The sequence below is a fragment of the Oncorhynchus tshawytscha genome, linkage group LG02, assembly GCF_018296145.1.
Source record: "Oncorhynchus tshawytscha isolate Ot180627B linkage group LG02, Otsh_v2.0, whole genome shotgun sequence".
Taxonomy (NCBI): domain Eukaryota; kingdom Metazoa; phylum Chordata; class Actinopteri; order Salmoniformes; family Salmonidae; genus Oncorhynchus; species Oncorhynchus tshawytscha.
In genome coordinates this window covers 55432181-55451059 of record NC_056430.1, presented here as the reverse complement: position 1 = coordinate 55451059, position 18879 = coordinate 55432181, and the positions used below count along the sequence as shown (strand labels likewise).

Genomic DNA, 18879 nt, shown 5'->3' with positions numbered 1-18879 from the left:
TGTATGTATACAAAGTAGCAATTTTGTTTTTCCTAAATTGCTTCCACTCTAAAAACCTTAAAATAAACTTTTGAACCAAAATGCAGATCCTATCTCAGGCAGCTGGAGTTGTATATGGTTGTGATCATGGTGAATTCAAAATTGTTAAAAATAAGCCAAAAATATATAAAATTGTTAAAAATAAGCCATGCTCAGTCATGATGTATTTAGGATTTTAGACAGGGCTATTGCAAGAAACTACATTAGATCCTTTTTTGCAGTTATTAATGGCCAGTTCTTAGAATTGAACCGAGTTTGAAATTAGGATATTTTGCTCTGGACAAGGGCAAATCCCGGCCTAGAGCCGACATGGAAATGAATATTTAAACAATTCCAAAAGCAAAACTTTCCCCTTATAAAATTCACCTAAATGTAAAAATTAACCTCAAATAATGCAACATTTTTCAACTATAAAAATAAAGTTTCCTTGCTGGACAAGGATTATCCAGACTTTTAAGAATCCCTATATTGACGATATTATCTTCTGGCTGGTAAACTTAAGAGCGGTTTTTGCAAACAAAAGGAAAGTTAAATGTTAAAATGTGTAAAAAGTGTATGTACCACATCAAGACAAGACATTTGTGGCATAGGTGCATTGCAGAACATGGTCACAGGTTATAACATGGTTTATTCAGTACACCAGTGTTTATTCAATATTTACACAACAAAGTGTAGAGAACCCATGATGTGACAGATTCACAACAGCACAAGGTTGCAGGACTTGAGTCCCATCAAAGAACCGGTTAACCATTAGACAACAACCTGGACATGTTTCTTTTGATAATTTATTTTGTACAGTAAAACAATATAGAGGTTGTGTTTACATCCTTTCCCGTTGGCAGAAAATAACTAATTGAGAGGTCACCCAGAAAGTGAATTAGGGCAACCATATCATAAATGCATGTTTTTTTTTTTAAAGGACAATCGCAAATCAGAGGGGTCAGAATTTTAGCTGAGAAGCAACATGGGCAGTCAGAATACAGCTGTCTAGGTCTTTACTTTGGGGGTCTGTAAGCGATCTTCCTGCTCTTCAGCACCGACCACCTGTGCCTCTTCATGTAATAGACCAGGGGGATCAAGATGGCAGAGCCCATGAGCAGCTGGGGGAAGAAATTGTTTGAGTGAGATGGGGTTAATGTCAACTGTGATGAGAGTAATGTAGAAAGGGAGCAATTTGGAAGCAAGGGCCAAAAAGACAAATCCAAAACAGGGGATTTGACTTCGTGACACCTTTCAAACATCTTATTTTATGTTTATAAACATGACAAGTAGTGGTTCCAGACATATGAAATTGAATGTAATGAATATAATTTAAAAAGACTTGAGGGATCCAAGCAATGCCCCACATAGACCTACCAATTTTTAAGACTACAAAGGTATTGTGTCAAACAATGGTATTGTGTCAAACAATGGAAAGGAATGTCCTAAATCAGGGATGTATTCACTAGAAAACAACCAAAGAAAATCCCAAATAGAGGGACTACCTGCACCCCCAAAAAAAATGTTTTCATTGTTAAACATATTCTATTGAAAAACAGTTTGCACTATTGAATACACCCTAGGTTGCAAATACATTTCTCATTACAACCATTTCTATTACAGCAGTGGTTGGCGCCTCCCTGCCAGCTTACCTTCAGGCCCATGCGTTTGCGCTGGTCGTGCTCAGGCTCGGCCGCCCACCGGAGGAAGGTGCACACGTCCTTGGCCACCTGGCTCATGGTGGCTGGGGTTCCTGTCAACACATGAAAATGGAAGGTTTTACTTCCAATGACTGTGACATGTGATCGTCTTCTCTACTTTAGTTGAACGCACTGACTAAGTTGCTCTGGATAAGAGCATCTGATTAACTTCTTGAATGTAGGGGGCAGGATTTTCATTTATGGCAACAAAAAAAAAAACATACCCATTTGAAACTTCCTATTTCTCAGGCCCAGAAACTAGAATATGCATATAATTGTCAGATTAGGATAGAAAACACTAAAGTTTCCAAAACTGTCAAAATATTGTCTGTAAGTATAACAGAACTGATATTGCAGGCGAAAACCTGAGGAAAATCAAACCAGGAAGTGCTGTTTTTCCTGAAAGCTCTCTGTTCCATTGGATGCCTTGCCTCCATTTAAAGGGATATCAACCAGATTCCTTTTCCTATGGCTCCAAGGTGTCAGTCAGACATAGTTTCAGGCTTTTATTTTGAAAAATGAGCGAGAAAGATAACATTGTGTTAGTGGATAGCTGGGTGTTTGCAGAGTTTTGCGTGCGCAACAGAGTGGGGCAGCCATCGTGTCTCTCCCTCTCCTATTGAAAAAGCGACAGTCCCGGTTGATATATTATATATTTTAAAAACATCCTAAGGATTGATTATAAAAAATGTTTGACATGTTTCTGTGGACATTACGGATACTATTTGGAATTTTCGTTTGCGATGTCGTGACCGCTCGAGCCTGTGGATTTCTGAACATAACGCGCCAAACAAATGGAGGTATTTTGGATAGAAAAATAATCTTTATGGAACAAAAGGAACATTTATTGTGTAACTGGGAGTCTCTTGAGTGCAAACATCCGAAGCTCATCAAAGGTAAGCGATTTAATCTATTGCTTTTCTGACTTTCGTGACCAATCTACTTGGCTGCTAGTGTTTGTAATATTTTGTCTACCTAGATAGATGTTCTTACATAAATGCTTGTCATGCTTTCGCCAAAAAGCTGTATTGAAATCTGACACGCCAGGTGGATTAACAACAAGCTAAACTGTGTTTTGCTATATTGCACTTGTGATTTCATGAAAATTAAATATTTTTTGTAATTGAATTTGGCGCGCTGCAATTCAGCGGGTGTTGATGAAAATGATCCCGCTAAAGCGATGGGTGCGTCAAGAAGTTAATGACAAAAATGCAAGATGTGGAATACACTGAACAAAAATATAAATGCAACATATGTTTCATGAGCCGAAATAAAAGATCTCAGAATTGTTCCATACGCACTAGAGGTCGACCGATTAAATCGGAATGGATGATTAATTAGGGCTGATTTCAAGTTCATATAACAATCGGTAATCTGCATTTTTGGACACCGATTATGGCCGATTACATTGCACTCTACGAGGAGACTGCGTGGCAGGCTGACTACCTGTTATGCGAATGCAGCAAGAAGCCAAGGTAAGGTGCTAGCTAGCATTAAATGTAACTAGTAATATCATCAACCATGTGTAGTTTATCTAGCTTGTCCTGCGTTGCATATTATCGATGCGGTGCCTGTTAAATTATCATTGAATCACAGCCTACTTCGCCAAACGGGTGATTTAACAAGCGCATTTGCAAAAAAAGCAGTTGTTGCACCAATGTGTACCTAACCATAAACATCAACGCCATTCTTAAAATCAATACACAAGTATATACATTTTAAACCTGCATATTTAGTTAATATTGCCTGCTAACATGAATTTATTTTAACTAGGTTCAGTTTTCTTGCGTTCTGTGCAACAGAGTCAGGGTATATGCAGCAGTTTGGGCCGCCTGTCTCGTTGCGAACTGTGTGAAGACCATTTCTTCCTAATAAAGACAGCCAACTTCGCTTCGGTTTGTTTTCGAAATGATACTTTTTGGATTTGACCATATTAATGACCTAAGGCTCGTATTTCTGTGTTATTATTATATTATAATTAAGTCTATAATTTGATAGAGCAGTCTGACTGAGCGGTGGTAGGCAGCAGCAGGCTCATAAGCATTCATTCAAACAGCACTTTCCTGCGTTTGCCAGCAGCTCTTCACAATGCTTCAAGCACTGTGCAGTTTATGACTACAAGCCTATCAACTCCCGAGATTAGGCTGGCAATACTAAAGTACCTATTAGAACGTCCAATATTCAAAGGAAATGAAATACAAATGGTATAGAGAAATAGTTCTCTAATACCTACAACCTAAAACTTCTTACCTGGGAATATTGAAGACTCATGTTAAAAGGAACCACCAGCTTTCATATGTTCTCAACAAGGAACTTAAATGTTAGCTTTTTTACATGGCACACTTACTTTCTTCTCCAAAACTTTGTTTTTGCATTATTTAAACCAAATGGAACATGTTTCATTATTGATTTTTATTGATGTATTATATTAAGTTAAAATAAAAGTGTTCATTGTTCATTCAGTATTGCTGTAATTGTCATTATTACAAATAAATCGGTATCAGTGTTGAAAAATCATAATCAGTCGACCTCTAATACGCACAAAAATGTATCAAATTCTCCGCACAAATTTGTTTACATCCCAGTTAGCGAGCATTTCTCCTTTGCCAATCCATCCACCTGACAGATGTGGCATATTATGAAGCTGATTAAACGGCATGATCATTGCACCTTGTGCTGGGGATAATAAAAGGCCACTAAAAATGTGCAGGTTTGTCACAACACAATGCCAGTTGTCTCAAGTTGAGGGAGTGTACAATTGGCATGCTGACTGATGGAATGTCTACCAGATCTGTTGCCAGAGAATGTAATGTTAATTTCTCTACCATATGCTGCCCCCAACTTCGTTTTAGAGAATTTGGTAGTACGTCCAACTGGCTTCACAACCGCAGACCACATGTATGGCGTTGTGTGGGCGAGTGGTTTGCTGATGTCAAAGTTGTGAACAGTGGCCCATGGCGGTGGGGTTATAGTAGCGGCAGGCATAAGCTATGGACAATGAACACAATTGTATTTTATTGATGGCAATTTAAATGCACAGAGATATCGTGACAAGATCCTGAGGCCCATTGTCGTGCCATTCATCCAACTCATTTTTCAGCTTGATAATGCACGGTCCCATGCCTTAAGGACCCGTGCACAATTCCTGGAAACTAAAATGTCCCAGTTCTTCAATGGCCCGCATACTCACTAGTCACCAATTGACCATGTTTGGGATACTCTGGATCAGTGTGTACGACAGCGTGTTCCAGTTCCCACCAATATCCAGAAACTTCGCACAGCCATTGAAGAGTGGGACAACATTCCACAGGCCACAATCAACAGCCTGATAAACTCTATGCGAATAAGATGTCATGCTGCATGAGGCAAATGGTGGACAACCCAGATACTGAACCATGCCTATTTTTTTATAAGCCATCTTTTACCAATAGATGGATATCTGTATTTCCAGTCATTTGAAATCCATAGATTAGGGCCTAATTAATTAATTTAAATTAACGGATTTCCTTATATGAAGTGTAAATCAGTAAAATCTTTGAATTGCATTTATTTTTGTTCAGTAAATATCCAATATCAAATCATTTTATTTAACCAGGCAAGTAAGTTCAGAACAAATTCTTATTTACAACGTCGGCCTACCCCGGCCTAACCTGGACGACACTGGGCCAATTGTGCGCTGCCCTATAAGATTCCCAATCACGGTCGGTTGTGATACAGCCTGGAATCGAACTAGTGCCTTAGACCGCTGCGCCACTCGGGAGCCCTTAGTCTATTAATCTATAACCAGAACCTAGACATTCAGTCTGGCATGTCAAGGGTCAAAATGGAGTCTTGCGAGCGATGCAACAAAAAAAAAAGAGGAAAAAAAGAAGCACTTTCTGAATCGATATATCATTATATTATTTCAAGTTAGTGATCCCTAGCAGAGGGAATCCTACTGACCGTCCTCAAACTCCAGGACCTCATTGTAGATGGGGGGAGCCATGCCGATGGCCTGGCCAGGGAAGTAGGGGTTGTAGTAGAGGCCCTCTCTCACCTCCACTCCAGCAGGGGGCTCACAGTAGCCTGTCAGCAGGGAGAACACATAGTCTTCACCTCCATGTCTGGAACAATGGAGAAAAACAACTTAGGACATAGCACTTATAAGCTAAGGTACAAAATCATGGTAACAGTGGAGTGTCTTGTTGTGGATTTACAAAAGTATTATCCTGCTCTATAGACACTTAAAAAGATTTTTGGTGAAGTAAAGGTTACAATATATTCTACCTTGAATCTAACGTTTCGTTTACTGTCGATATTCCCAAATCACCAGATACTCTGGAGCATGGGTCTCCAACAGGTCAATCGTAAGCTACCGGTAACCCGCAGCCCACCTATGAGTAGCTCGCCAAACAATTCTGAAAATACATACATTTTCCACCGCAAACTGTCATAAACAAATCATACAAGTATCAGACACCGCAAGCTCCCATCTAATCAGTACCATTGACATTATCCCAACGTTGGTTAGCCACTATTGGCATAAAAAGCGAAACCTAACACTATCTGCCAATTAATTTCCAGCAATTTTGCCCGCCTGTGTGGTGAGTACATTTGTCTATCACTCCGTGTGTAGCCAGTTGATGTGATACCCATCGTGTAGGTTGACAGATACTTTCCCAAAAACCTTATCAATTCAAATGTAAACTGCAACGTAGGCTTACCAGGCAGAAGTATATCATTTCTATCTATTATTTGTTATTTATAAAGTTTGCCATGAAATGAGCAGCAGCAGTGCGGAACCATCACTAGACCGCCACATTCCTCATGCGCTAGATGCGCAATTTAAGGGGAATTAGTCAAATCATCGTTTGTTTTATGTCTGTAAGAAAACAAGTATTCTGATGTGATTTAAGCATTGGCATGTACTCAGAACATCCAATGTTGTTTCTCTATGAACAATTGTAATGTTGAGTGAAAAACAGAACATATTCTGATGATTATTTTACCAGGTATAATTGACAGAAAATTGACAGAAAAAGAGAAAGTAGTGCACTAAGGACCCAGGGAAGGAGAGAAGAACATGCCTATTAGAAAGCTACCCAAAAAAATGAGTAGCTCTGTGACAGGTTACATTTTTTTGTTGTTGCTCTCCTGCTAGAAAAGGTTGGAGAACGTTGCCCTGGAGTGAGCAACAGGGTACCTGGCATTGACAATGTAGCTGAGATCTGGGGGCAAGGCTCCCCCGTTTGCCACACGGGCAGCTTCTGGGTTTGGGTATGGCTTGGGGAAGTAGTCTGAGAGCTTTCCTGGACGGGTGAACATCTCTCCTGACTCGTCAGGGCCATCCACCACCTCAATCTGAGCAGAGAACAGACAGTGGTCAGTGACATGGAGAAGGACCAAGATGTCCCTAGAAAATGATAGGTCAGCTTTTAATTTTTCACTCATAATGGTTAAAGTTAGGATTTGGAAAAGCTGATCCTAGAACTGTGCCCAAGGACACGTTCTAGCCAGTGACTGACAGTCATCTGTAAGGCCATGACCTTGTTTAATCTAATGGCCAAGGACAAACCCTTACCTCCTCAGCCAAAACCTTCACTTCGGCCTCTGTGTGCGACACTCCGACCAAGTTACGGAAGGCCAGGTACTCCATGCTGTGACACGCTGAACACACTTGCTTGTACACCTGATATCCACGGCGAATGCTGCAATATAAAGAATAACAGACATTACATCCAGTCCTCCTTTTCAGGTAAATATGATCTAGCATGTAATAAGATTCCTTAAGAAAAAATATATTTCCTTACAATTCTAAATGTCGCAAATCAAATTTCCTATTGCTAGCACTGGAAAAAGCCTTGGTGATATCATATGATGTAACATGTAATTACACAAGATATGTATTGCCTTCATGTATGTATGGCCTTCATGGTTAGGAGTTAGCTAGTACCTGGCATGGTCGAGGGCTGACAGCATGCCGCTGTGGGTCCAGGGGTAGTTGGGGGGATGAAGCTCCAGGTCTGAAGCCTTAACCGACTGCTGCAGCATCAGAGCCAGACCGGCCCCTCCAGTTGTCAACACACCCAATGTTGTCAGGGCCACTTTCTTTGACCTGGGTAGACTGGCAAACGACATGTTGGCCTGTTGAGGAAGAGAGTTGACATAGAATGAATGTAGCTAGCTACTGACATTTGTCGTCAAACTGGCTATCGAGCTACTGTTTGAATGTTAAATGACGAGACAGAGGCATTGATGCGAGTAACCAGTCTCGTTCAGTACATGACAACACATCCGGGTATCTCAAGCACCCCGGTAAAACACAAGAGTTGCAGTAATGAACATTTACCAACAGATGGCATCACTGTGCCATCTTACACCCATAATATCTTCCATTTAATAAAATAGGACAGGCGGTGTCAATTCACTAACAAAACAAACCTAGTAACAATTTCCAACATGAACAGTTTAGTAATGTTTTTTTTTTTCCCCCCCCAGGTAACAACACATTTTGATATTCTCTTCACTTTTATCTCTGTCAACAATCCCTGATGGGAAACCTACAGATTAAGTATTTTTGGTGGCTGGGACAGATGCCCGTAGCGTGAAAAGACAGGGGGCTTGTCTGCGAGGACTGCGGGTTCCCGCACAGGCGTGTCACCTGAATGTCTAAGGGGAGAATTGATGGGCGAGGGAGCGGCCGACCTGTGATCCCCTGGCTCTTCGCCCAGTGCCTCAGGCCCCATGTGACTTGCTGGGGTTCTGTCTTTTGTCATGCGACCCCTTTGACCATCAGGGTTCTGAGTAGGTGCTGGCTCAGCAATCCGAAGGTCAACCCTGTTACGACGGTACAGTGATCCATTCACTTCGACCAAGTAGGAGCGTGGTGCCACTTTCTGTACACAGGATCCGAGTCTCCAGAGGCCTGTCCCGTCCCCTGGTAGTGGCTTCATTCGCACCGTTTCACCCACCCTGAGCTCAGGTAAGTCTTTTGCTGATTTGTCGTAGATGAACTTGGAGACCTGTCTTCTGTGACGTAGCTTCACCGGCACGTCTGTCACCACACATGGCTCCAGGAGAGTGCTGGCTACTGGCAGAGCTGCTTTTAAGCGCCGTGCCATGAGGCGCTGTGCCGGGCTGCTGTCCATGCCTTCTGTCGGGGTATTGCGCCACTGCAGGATTGCTTTCCAGGCATCTTTGCCCTCTCGCAGAGCCTTTTTGCAGAGGTTCTTTGCGTTTTTTACTGCGGACTCCGCCTTCCCATTAGCTTTTGGGTGTCGTGGTGATGAAGTGACGTGCTCGAATTCCCATCCTGCAGCAAATTTTCGGAACTCAACTCCGGAGAATTGGGGTCCATTGTCTGAAATTACCCTATCTGGCTGGCCATAGCGGGCAAACTGAGCCTTGCAGCGTTTGATCGTTGTCTCTGCTGAGAGGTCGGGGAGGAGGTCGATCTCCCAAAAGTCTGAATAATGATCGAATACCAGCAGAAAGTCTTTGCCACTGTGCTGGAAGAGATCTAGACTTACTATCTGCCAGGGGCGCATCGGTAGCTCGTGGGACATCATCGTCTCTGTTGCTCAATGGCATATTCATTGCAGATTGTGAATTTACTGACATAGTCTTGGATTTCACTCTGCATTCCTGGCCAATACAGTGTGCCACGTGCTTGTCTGTAACAGGCCTCACCTCCTATGTGACTTGAGTGCACGCGTGCCAACATCTCAGGGCGCAGAGACCGGGGAATAACAACTCACTGACTCTTGAATATTACTCCGTTTTGAACACTGAGCTCCTCTTTGACTGGCCAATATTCTCTGACGGCTAAAGCAGTTTCTTCCCTGCAGTCGGGCCAGCCCATCAGAATCACAGACCTGAATGCCTGGAGTTGCCCGTCCCTGTCTGTGTGCTGTCTGATTTGTATAAGGCGCTGGTCCGTAACATTAAGGTAGTCAGCCTGGTTGATGTGTTCAACATCCACTTGCTCTGTTTGTAAGCTGCACACTGCGTGTGTGAGTGCCTGATGCAGTAGCCCTGCTGAGCGTGTCACTCACATACATCTCTGGCCCTGGCTTATACACCACCTTGAGGTTGTAGTTTTGTAGGGCCAGTAGCATGCTCTGGAGTCGTTTTGGGGCATTCAGGAGGGGCTTGCTGAATATAGCAATAAGGGGCTTGTGATCTGTCTCTGCAGTAATATTGTCGCGCTCGTACAGGTAGTGGTGGAAGCGTTGGCATGCAAACACAATGCTGAGGCACTCCTTCTCTATCTGGGCATAGTTCTGCTCTGTTGGGGTGAGTGCCCTAGAGGCGAATGCCACAGGCTGGCCCTCCTGCAAGAGGCAACAGCCAAGTCCATACTGGCTTGAGTCACTCTGAATCGTGACAGGTTGACACATTGTAGTATCGCAGTACAGGTGTCTGGGTGACCAGTTGTTTTATTTCCCTCACCGCTGCGTCATGTTTTGGGAGCCAATGCCAGATGGTGTCCTTGTCCATGAGCCTCCTCAGTGGCTCACACACTTCAGAGAGCCGCGGTAGGAATTTGGCCAGGTAGGTGACGAATCCGACAAAGCGCTGCACTCCCTTCACGTCAGATGGGTGGGGCATTTCCAAGACAGCCTTCACTTTTTCAGGATCCGCCTTCAATCCGGTGGAGGACAAGATGTGCCCATGAAAGCGGACCTCTGGCACTTTAAACTGAAGCTTTTTTATGCTTAGCCTTAGCTTGACCTGTCTGCATCTGACCATCAGGGCCAGCATCTTGGCGTCATGGTCACATTCTGCCTCATCACTGTCCCCACAGCCCACTACGAGGATGTCATCTGCTATGGGTTCCACGCCACTGAGTCCCATTAACAGCTCATGCCGTTTCCGCTGATACACGGAGACACCAAACGGAAGCTTCAACCACCTCTTCCTGCCCCAGGGTGTCCAAAAGGTGGTCATGTAGCTGCTGGGCTCGTCAAGCTTGCACTGCAGGAAGGCATCTCTGGCATCCACGAGCGTGAAGACTCTGGCCTTTGGAAGCTTGTAAAGAACATCCTCCAACGTGGGCATAATGTAATGTGAACGTCGCAGAGCCCGATTGAGGTGTTTAGGATCAATGCATATCCGTAGCTTGTTTGGTTTCTTGACGATATTACTTATCCAGTCCATAGGCTCGGTGACGGATATGATGTGGCCATCTGCTTCGTATTTGTCAAGCTGAGCCTTCGTAGCTGCTTTCATGGCCACTGGTACATTGCGGGGTGCACACTGTACAGGCTGGATTGCTGCGTCCAACTCAAAGTGGACTTCCCCAGGAACTGACTCGACCGGTGCGTTGAAGACATCATGGTACTTGCTTAGGAGTGTCTCCTTGCTCAGGGGCCCAGCCTGGACTTTGTCTATAATGTTAAGATCAGCTGGGATGGTGAAGTTAATAAGTCCAAGGCGCTCGCATGTAGAACCTGACAGTAATGGCTGTTGACTAGCCTCAACTATTTCAAACTCAAGGGTGTATTTCTGGCCACGTAAAACACACTGTCACAAACAGGCCTAAAGAGGTCATGAACTGGCCTGAATACAGTTTCAGCTTGGTGCTACTCTGTGTGAGTTTGTCTCTGGGCGCGAGCCTCCTTTTGTCTTTAAGGCTCATAACGTTGCATGTGGCCCCTGAATCTAGCTGGCATTGCTGTGGTTTATTATTAAGTAGCAGAGTGACAAACCACTTTTGTCCTTTTGCCCTCACTGCCCCTATGCACTCGCTAGAATGTACATCCTCTGTGCTGCCGTTCCCTTCATCTGTGTTTGTTTCAATGGAGTGCACTTTACCCTCCTTTCTCTTGCTTTTCATGCATACCCTTGCGAAGTGATTAGCTGTACCACAGGATTTGCATATTTTTCTATAGGCTGGGCAGTGTTCTTTTCCTCGTCCATGAGAAATGCCACAATATCGGCATGTATTGAATGTTAAATGACGAGACAGAGGCATTGATGCGAGTAACCAGTCTTGTTCAGTACATGACAACACACCCGGGTATCTCAAGCACCCCGGTAAAACACAAGAGTTGCAGTAATGAACATTTACCAACAGATGGCATCACTGTGCCATCTTACACCCATAACAGCTACCGAACAACGTTAGCTATGTAAAATTCAAACTACCTCTGCTCTGGCTCAGTTACCATCTCAATGCTGGCTACCTGGGTCTTCCTTTCTAGCTTGCTAGGTAACCAATACTATAGTGTAGGGATGTGACAATTCACATCGGTCCCTGATTCAAATGTATTAGATACAAGTGCATCAGTCAGCAGACCCCAAACTGATCCAAACGTAGCATGCATGCCAGGAAAATCAATTCAAAACATTACAAATCGCCAGTTTACAAAAAAGTTTGCATTCAAAACGTTACAAATCGCCAGTTTACAAAAAAGTTTGCTCATATTATAATCTTTCTACCTTACGAAAATATCTAATATTTTGTGACAACCGAAGCTTTCTCTCCTTCAGTGTCGAACTGCATGTAACTGTGTTGAGTCATTCATCTAAGTCATTTTGGATGCCGATCAACCACAGGCAACATCAGTAGCCTGGTCAAACTGTAGACGGCCTGTTCCTGATCTTGTACATCTACGTGGCACCTTCAGCATTCAAACCCTAAAAAGGCTTGTGTGATATTAAGCTTTAGTTGAGTAAACCCATGTACTGTTTGACTAACCCCATTTCGTACAAATTTGCGCAACCGCTGCATTCAAACGAGGCTGCAATAAAAACAAATGGGACTGTAGCTACTGCGTTAGCATCAACATCTGCGGTGTGAACTACGTTTATATTCTAGCGTTGATTGACATGGTAATGGCCCGATAATATGGAGAAAAGTTGGGGGAAAAAACGGACCTGTCGGCAAACTTTTCTTAGCGGATGTACAGTCATTGCGAATTGAATTATGGGGCGTTTCAAGCCCCGAAGTGTGCATAATTGTACACTCGCAAACGCGATCAAAAACAAGGGCTGAGGGGCTTACGTTGCGAACTTCTCTTGTTTGGCTAATCATTTGGACCGACGTCCAAGATGGTGATGGGGATTCCCCCAAGGGCATAAGGCGAGGGTGTCTTTTGAGTTTGAAACGCAGCACTAGTCAATTGTACTGAATGCGTTCATTTTTTGAGTCACCACTGCAAGCCATCATGACTCAAAAGCTGCCATGTACTTCTCAAAATCAAACCTAATATTATTGGCCACATACACATGGTTAGCAGATGTTATTGACAGTGTAGCGAAATGCTTGTGCTTCTAGTTCCGACAGTGCAATAATATCTAACAATTCCACAACTACCTAATACACACATCTAAGTAAAGGAATAGAATAAGAATATGTACATAAATATATGGATGAGCAATGACAGAGCGGCATAGGCAAGATGCAATAGATGATATAAAAACAGTATATACATATGAGATGAGTAATGAAAGATATGTAAACATTAAAGTGACTAGTGATCCATTTATTAAAGTGACCAATGATTTCAAGTCTGTATGTAGGCAGAAGCCTCTGTGTTAGTGATGGCTGTTTAACAGTTGGATGGCCTTGAGATTGAAAAACGGCTTCTGTCACTTGGTCCCAGCTTTGATGCACCTGTACTGACCTCGCCTTCTGGATGGTAGCGGGGTGAACAGGCAGTGGCTTGGGTGGTTGTTGTCCTTTATGATCTTTTTGGCCTTCCTGTGACATCAGGTGCTGTAGGTGTCCTGGAGGGCAGGTAGTTTGCCCTCTGGAGAGCCTTGCGGTTGTGGGTAGTACAGTTGCCATACCAGGCGGTGATACAGCCCGACAGGGTGCTCCCAATTGTGCATCTGCAGAAGTTGGAGGGTTTTAGGCGACAAAATGAAGTGGGTCTAGGCTGACAGGTACGGTGATATGATCCTTGACTAGTCTCTCAAAGCACTTCATGATGACAGAAGTGAGCACTATGGGGCGATAGTCATTCAGCTGTTACCTTTGCCTCCTTGGGTACAGGAACAATGGTGGCCATCTTGAAGCATGTGGGGACAGCAGACTGGGATAGGGAGCGATTGAATATGTCTGTAAACACACCAGCCAGCTAGTCTGCGCATGCTCCGAGGACGCGGCTAGGGATGCCGTCTGGGCCAGCAGCCTTGCGAGGGTTAACACGTTTAAATGTCTTACGTCGGCTACAGTGCAGGAGAGCCCACAGTCCTTGGTAGCGGGCCACGTCGTTGGCACGATCCTCAAAGCGGGTAAAGAATGCGTTTAGTTTGTCTAGTAGCAAGACGGTGTCCGTGACGTGGCTGGTTTTCTTTTTGTAGTCCGTGATTGTCTCTAGACCCTGCCACATACGTCTCGTGTCTGAGCCGTTGAATTGCGACTCCAATCTCTCTGTACTGACATTTCGCTTGTTTGCCTTGCGGAGGGAATAACTATACTGTTTGTATTTGGCCATAATCCCAGTCACCATGTCATGGTTAAATGCGCTGGGTCGCACTTTCAGTGTGGCGCGAATGCCGCCATCTATCCATGGTTTCTGGTTAGGGAAGGTTTTAATAGTCACAGTGGGTACAACATCTCCCATGCACTTCCATAAACGCACGCACCGAATCAACGTATATGTCGATGTTATTCTCTGAGGCTACCCGGAATGTCCCAGTCCGCGAGATCAAAACAATCTTGGGAGCGTGGATTCCGATTAGTCAGTCCAGCATTGAATAGTTCTTAACATGGGTACATCCTGTTTGAACTTCTGACTATAGGAAGGGAGGAGCAAAATGGAGTCGTGGTCAGTTTTGCCAAAAGGAGGGAGGGCCTTGTATGCATTGCAGAAGTTAAAGTAGCAGTGATCCAGAGTTGCCACCACGAGTACTACAGTCATTATGCTGATAGAATTTAAGTAGCCTTGTTCTCAAATTTGCTTTGTTAAAATCCCCAGCTACAATAAATGCAGCCTCGGGATATATGGTTTCCAGTTTTCATAAAACCCAGTGAAGTTCCTTGAGGGCCGTCGTGGTATCGGCTTGAGGGGGATATATACACGACAATAACCAAGGACAATTCCCTTGGGAGATAATACGGTCTGCATTTGATTTTGAGGAATTATAGGTCAAGTGAACAAAAGGACTTGAGTGCCTGTATGTTGTTACAATTATACCATGAGTCGTTAATCATGAAACATACACCCCCGCCCTTCTTCTTCCCGGAGAGATGTTTATTACTTTTGGCGCGACGTATAAAGTAACCAGGTGGCTGTATCGACACTGACAGCATATCCCGAGAGAGCCATGTTTCCATGGAAAAGATTGTTACAATCCCTGATGTCTCTCTGGAAAGCAACCCTTGCCCTAATTTCATCTACCTTGTTATCTAGTCTGGACATTAGCGAGTAATATACTGAAGCAGTGGGTGGTGTGCGCACCTACAAAGTCTGACCAGAAGATCAGAGATAACTTTAGCTCCGCTCTAAAAACCAGATTCACACATTATATAAACTCTTTATAGTGTTTTATTTACATTTTAGCGGTGAAAAGTTAGATCAGGTGAAAAAAAGCAGTTTGCACACAAGGCTTATCTCCCCCTTTCCCTATCACGCAGAAGGTGTCGCTTCCCCACCCGCCATTTTTAAAAAGACCCGACAGAGCTCATTGTCTTCTTCAATCATGAAGACGGCAACATGGTCTTGTCATTGATCTTGCTGGAAAGGGAAGAAATTCAGCTTTACAATGGTATTCATATTAGTTAACCTGAAAGTATTGTTTTTGGGTGCTAAAATAAGGTAAATTGTATATTACAGCACAATGTACAAAAGAGTGTAAGCTAACTATAATTTGCTATGTTATTTTCATCTATGCCCTGTTAAATTGTGTTTTACCGGAATAAAAGTAAGCTAGTGCTACCGGAGACAAATCTGGATATACATGCAGCACGGAGCATACAATCGATTTTATTTTGATTGTTCAGGTTCACCATCAGTAATAGTTTTGGTAGTTTTGCTTTAAACAATCAGTGTATTTCATAATCAACAACTTTAGCATTTTAGCAATTTTTAAATTACTTAGCTTGTTAGCTAACACTTCAAGTTAACCTAACTCTTAAACTTAACCCCTAGCCCAGCTAACGTTAGCCACCTAGCTAGAATTCATAGTAATTTTAATTTGTAACATGTCATATGAAATGGGTGATGGACACAAATAAATTCATACCCGTGCTTGACCTGGACTGAAATAGTACTGTTTATAGTTAGGTGCAGGACCTCCACAATGCTTTTGAGCTAATATTCAATAAGAGGAACAGGAGATCAAGCAGTAGAACGTGTGGTGCCGGTGTTGTGCCGAAACCCAATTCTTCATTGCTGCGACATGCTTGCTAGTTGAGATTTCTGATCACATTCGGCTGCGTTTCCTTTTATGTCGGTTTGATCGCAGGGAGGCACTAGTAATGTCTGCAGTTTTCGGTTTGGTTATTTGTTCATGTGTATTAATCCATAAATAAATCCCCCCCTAAAAAAATAAAATGAAACGCAGCCTAACGTGATCAGAAATCTCAACTAGTAAGCAACTGGCAGCAATGAAGAATTGAGTGCGTGCGGGTTCACGCGAAGTGGTGGGGGTTCTGGCAGGGGGGAACTTTTCAGCACAACACCAGTAACGTAAACTCACCCCATTCCGTACAAATGTGCGCAACGGCGACATTCAAACGAGGCTGCAAAGAAAACTAATGGGACTGTAGTGACTGGGTTGACTTCGAAATCTGGGGTGTGAACTACTTTTCTATTCAAACGTTGATCGACATGGTAATGGCTCTATAGTATTGGAGAAAAGTTGAAAGTTGACCCACTGTTACATGTCATACTGTAACATACAGCACGCATAAAGCAACTATTTGTCTTACAAGTGCTACACCACTAGGTGTAGCACTTCTCTCTACCAATTGAAAACAAGAAATGGACAGGGGTAAGGGGGATACCTAGTCATTTTTTTGCGTCATCACTGTAAGCAATCATGACTCTTAAAAGCCACTTAACTTCTGAAGATCACTTTAGGACTGCTCTAAAAACCTGATTCAAATTCGACACAAACCTTCAAATAGGTATGTAATAACACATTATATAAACTCCTTATCGTGTTTTATTTACATTTTAGAGGCGATAAGTTGGACAGATCGAGTAAAAAAAAAGCAGTTCCCCCACACGACATCTCTTCTCATTATCACGCATTAGTTTCGCTTCCCGACCTGCTATTTTTCAAAACACCCGAAGGAGCTCACTGCCTTCTTGAATCATAAAGAAACGGGCAGCGTGGAGGTCTGATCATTGATTTTGATAGAGAAATGGTGCTTTACAATGGTAATGTAATGAAACAGCAGGGAGCAGTTCTCGAACCCTCGACCTTCTAGCCGGAGGTCCGGTGCGCTATCGAAGTATTACGTTTTTGGGGCGGAAAAATAAGGTACATTGTACGGACCAAGGCGATGTACAAGAGTGAGTTAGTTTACGTAACTCAGCTCAGGTGAACTCCCGTCCAAGTCAAGTACTGATACACACCATACTAAATGGATGTCTCGGATTTATGTACAGAGTATTACGAAATGCTAGACCAGGTTGGTGATACCGGCATCGGCACAATGCTTTGATTTTAAAGTCAACTGCTTATCAATTTCAACGCATGCTCCGGTATCAACCATCCATCACGTCAAATGTAGCAACGTTACTTCGCACACTGAGTTGCACTTCAACATGCAGCCATCTACCTCACACTGGATAACATAATCATTGCTCGAGTGACCTTGTCTGTGTTAGCTAGCTACCCGGCTAGCTGTCAGGGTGGCTTTGGAAGTATTTTTTAGAAACGAACAAACTCCAAAACAACATAAACATGTCTTCATACCCGGGGAGCCTTAATCATTTTTGGCGTGCATAGGAAGGCTCGTCCAGTCCCCGATAGCACGACCACTCGTAGTGCCGCCATCTTCTTGTCTTCTGATGCATCGAAAGACAGCGGAACGCTGCTGGATCCATTGCCCCTCCCCTTCCCTACAGAAAATTACACAAGACGTGTTTATACAACATTGCCACGTGTTTATATAAGTGTTTGACAGCCGATTTTGTGTCATATGTATCGATAATGTCTACATAATCATGTTTTATTGTTCGAACGAATGAAATATAGCGAATATCAGACGTTATTTGGAGTTTATTCATAAAAAGTTGGGAAGGCCATAATAAAAACGGTGACACCTATTGGTCGGGGGACTTTAAGATGACAAAACTATGTTTTTAACTGTTGAATTCTTCTTGAAATTATTGAATACTCTTATTTGGTCATACAGCCAGAAGTTGCAAGAGATGGCAGCATTGGTTTGTAAGCTTGTAGATAGCAGTGTAGTTTGTTTGTGCAGCAGCTGTCCTCCAATAACCCTCTGCCTTGGAGAGTGCAGGGCCTACTTTCCCCTCCCAAAAAAATCTAACATGCAGCCCATGACTGTCATATTTGTAAATAAAAGGTACACTGGTATAATCATATGAAAATATTTGTTGTTGCATGTTTCAAGCAGGATGGAGGGGACATATTGGGTAGACGTGAATGGTGAGATAGACCAGCAGATGGAGTCAAAGCCCCATAAAACAAGCTGTCTGGTAAAATTTTGTCAACAGTGCAAAATGGCAATGATTTGTCATTCTGCTTTACAAGAGCTGTAATCTCCTTCCAGCAGTATTGGTAAAAACACTGGGGAAGCCAAGCCCCCCCCCCCCATATTACAACCTACACTGTGTGTGTTGTCATAATTGCGTTGTTTGCTGTTAATTCATATGCCTTGTGACTGTGATCTAAAGGCCGAGACAATAAGAAGACAGTGGCAGAATAAATTCAACCACACCTTTGTTTTATCACAAAACCAGATAGCAACCTCTGTCAGGTGATGTCCTTGACGCATATTGCATATAACAAACAGTTACATGACCTACAGCATGGTTAAGCAAGTTAATGTTTCCGACATTTTCGGATAACTACACAACTATTGATGTATAACCACAGAGCGTTACCGCAAGTCGCAAAGGAAACAGGAGCTGCCTCCACTATTCCAGCACCATTTCAACTTCAACATTTCAACATAATCAAATCACCTCTGCTTAGTCTAACACAGTGACAACTAAAAGATACCCACATTTTTTTGTCCAATCAACATAAG

The 18879-nt window shown here is 43.1% G+C and overlaps 1 protein-coding gene across 1 annotated transcript; it reads right to left on the bottom strand.

The window, feature by feature from the left end:
* Positions 1–806: 806 nt before the first annotated feature.
* Positions 807–17732, bottom strand: LOC112266919 (cytochrome c1, heme protein, mitochondrial). The gene is made up of 7 exons (XM_024444857.2): positions 17577–17732; positions 7651–7841; positions 7279–7405; positions 6901–7058; positions 5661–5821; positions 1671–1771; positions 807–1139 (listed from the first exon to the last, which is right to left on the bottom strand). Exons 1-7 carry the CDS (start codon positions 17655–17657, stop codon positions 1035–1037), a joined length of 924 nt encoding a protein of 307 aa, XP_024300625.1. The 5' UTR covers positions 17658–17732; the 3' UTR covers positions 807–1034.
* Positions 17733–18879: the final 1147 nt, after the last annotated feature.